Raw genomic sequence first — 2,456 nt, forward strand, 5'->3', positions numbered from 1 at the left:
GAATCACTGTGTATGTCCCTCTGGGCATGGTATGAGGAGCAGCTGAGAGCACAGACCTTGCCCCTTGTGCCATAGTATCAGAGCTTCCACAACGATTCTTGTCTGGAGGGCTCAGAACAAGCTGGTGTCTTGCTTTATAAACATTTTTTATTCAATTTTTTTGATCAATATATTTATCAAAAGATGTTGAAAATGTGATCAACATGATTATCCATATTTTTCTTTGACCAAAGATTTAGTTTTCATTACGCAAAAAACCCCCCACCAGCTATTTTGATCACATTTTCTATAAGAGTTTCAGTTAAAAAATGTATTTAATGACTTTAAATACATTCAAATTGCCAGTTTCGATAACAGGTCAGTTTTTGACATACTTCCTCCCAATATTTTGATCAATTGTTCACCCGGGCCAGACTCACCTGGCCGCAGTACCCCAATGCTGGCTGTAATGGGAGACAGAGCATTACACCCTCACCTGTACTGCAGGATAGTGCAGCTAGCACAGCTCCCCTCCAGCTGAGAACTCCGGAAACTGGTTAGAAACTGCAAGGCAAAGAATAGGGATCACAGTGTTACAAAAAACCCCAATAAAACATACATAGAGAGGAGATGAAGAAGGGAAAACCTTAGGAGATGGAGTTTTTGAAAACATCTTATTGTGTCTGTGAAGATGAGTAGAGTTCTTGAGCCCTCTTGCCTCCATGGTAATTTAATCCTCTTTCCTTTTAGGTCTAGCTGGCTTTTTCACAACTTCCCAGCATATTGTATTTCCCATATTACGACAAACTACTGGGCACTAAAAGTCTTGATCAGGCATCCTTGGCTATCTCTTTTTTGCTGTCGTCATTCTGTGGGCCAGTTCAGACAAATGCTGGTAGCAAGGGGCTCCCCATGGTCCCAATACCCACCCCGCCTCCAATTCTATGTTTGCCTATAATTATCCTCAGTACTTTGTGTCAGGGTCACTACATTTAATGGGTTGAGGAATTCTACGTGGGATTTTTGTAGCTCTACACTTTTTCCTTAATTTACAGCAGGAGACAGAGCTAAATGATGAGAGATTCCTCACCTTCCCCTTCTAGGGCTGTGTGTGCCCACAGCATCCCTGCTCTCTGTGGCACTGTGACTGGTGCCACGGCACTGCACTGGAGATGGCAAGCTGAAACATGCATTTCAGGCTGAATGTTTTGCCCCTTGGCGGTTGTGGTGACACTGGGCAGGTTCCAACTCACCAGCCTTTCCAGAGTGGGGGTCAGCATTCGGTAGTAGTCCGATGTCTCCCTTTGTAAGCTGTTGTCATACACGATTCCTCTTAGCTCCACAGTGTGCTCAAAGCTGAGCTCTCGTCTAGGATGACAGGCTGTATAGAGAGGGCAAGGTTTCCGCAAGGGAGACATGCAAAGGGTACTTGAAAGATGATAACATTTAGCACTCTGGTCTGCTTCTAGCTCTTGTAGAAGGCCTGTTTTTAGAACAAGACCCTCCTTCACAAATCCTCATGTTGCCCTTCTCATTTTCTGCTCTTCTACAGCACTTATCTCTGCAGATCTTCTGTTGATATCTCAGAAGGTCTATGCATGTAGGAAGAGCAAAGGTCAGGGTTGGGATGCCCCATGTGGACACAAGAGGAGAAGTTTGCTCTACATTTTTAGTTAATTTGAATGTCAACAATATGGATTCTTTTCAATGTTGGGGCACCTCCAAGAGGTTAAAGGCATCAAAGAGGCCAAAAGCCTAAATACTTCTATGCAAAAGGGGTGTGAGTGCAGCTGAATTCACAAAAAAAAGGATTAATGAATATAGTAAATTTTTTCAATTATTGATCTAGCTTCTGTCACACAAAAGGATCTCTACTGATCAGACTGAATGTAACAACTGTTATACCAACAGCAACATGTTTATAATAGAAGTGTATAAAAAAGAGATCAAGCAGTAGCCTAGAAGCAGTTTTTATTTTCACTCCCAAGACCTGCTTTTCTTTTCCCATTGAGAAAGGAACTAATCAATGGAGTCTGGAACCTTGCAACTCTCTTGCTTTTACAGTTCTGCTATTCAAACTTTCTTTTAATTATCAAATTGGTCCTATATTAATGAGCCATCCTTGCAGCTAGAGACTGGGAATGTGCTCCCTGCGCAGGATAGACACAGATTTGTTGGGACACTGAGCCCACCTAAGAATAGGAGTGTGCTGCAGCAAGTTCTCCCAGATCTCCAGACTGGGAATAGCATCTAGAAGGTTACAGGGGTGGGCGGATGAGACTAGGATGGGTTTCAATACTGACAAGTGCAAGGTGCTGCACCTGGGGAGGAAGAACCAGCAGCAGACCTACAGGCTGGGGCACTTCCTTCTCATTGGTGCAGAGGCAGAAAAGGATCTTGGAGTCATTATTGATGCCAAAATGAACATGGGCCACCGATGTGGGGACGCAGTCAGGAAGGCTAACTGCACCTTGTCA

General features: G+C 43.7%; 1 protein-coding gene across 1 annotated transcript in view; it reads right to left on the reverse strand.

Annotated features, from left to right (window-relative positions):
- TMPRSS9 (transmembrane serine protease 9) overlaps nt 1–2,456 on the reverse strand; it is a 41,065-nt gene that overhangs the window by 36,322 nt on the left and 2,287 nt on the right. The window contains exon 2 of the mRNA XM_025193063.1: nt 1,214–1,360. Coding sequence (XP_025048848.1) covers nt 1,214–1,360 — 147 coding nt within the window. The remainder of the gene's footprint in view (nt 1–1,213; nt 1,361–2,456) is intronic.

This window comes from Alligator sinensis, unplaced genomic scaffold, assembly GCF_000455745.1.
Source record: "Alligator sinensis unplaced genomic scaffold, ASM45574v1 scaffold189_1, whole genome shotgun sequence".
In the NCBI taxonomy this organism is placed as follows: domain Eukaryota; kingdom Metazoa; phylum Chordata; order Crocodylia; family Alligatoridae; genus Alligator; species Alligator sinensis.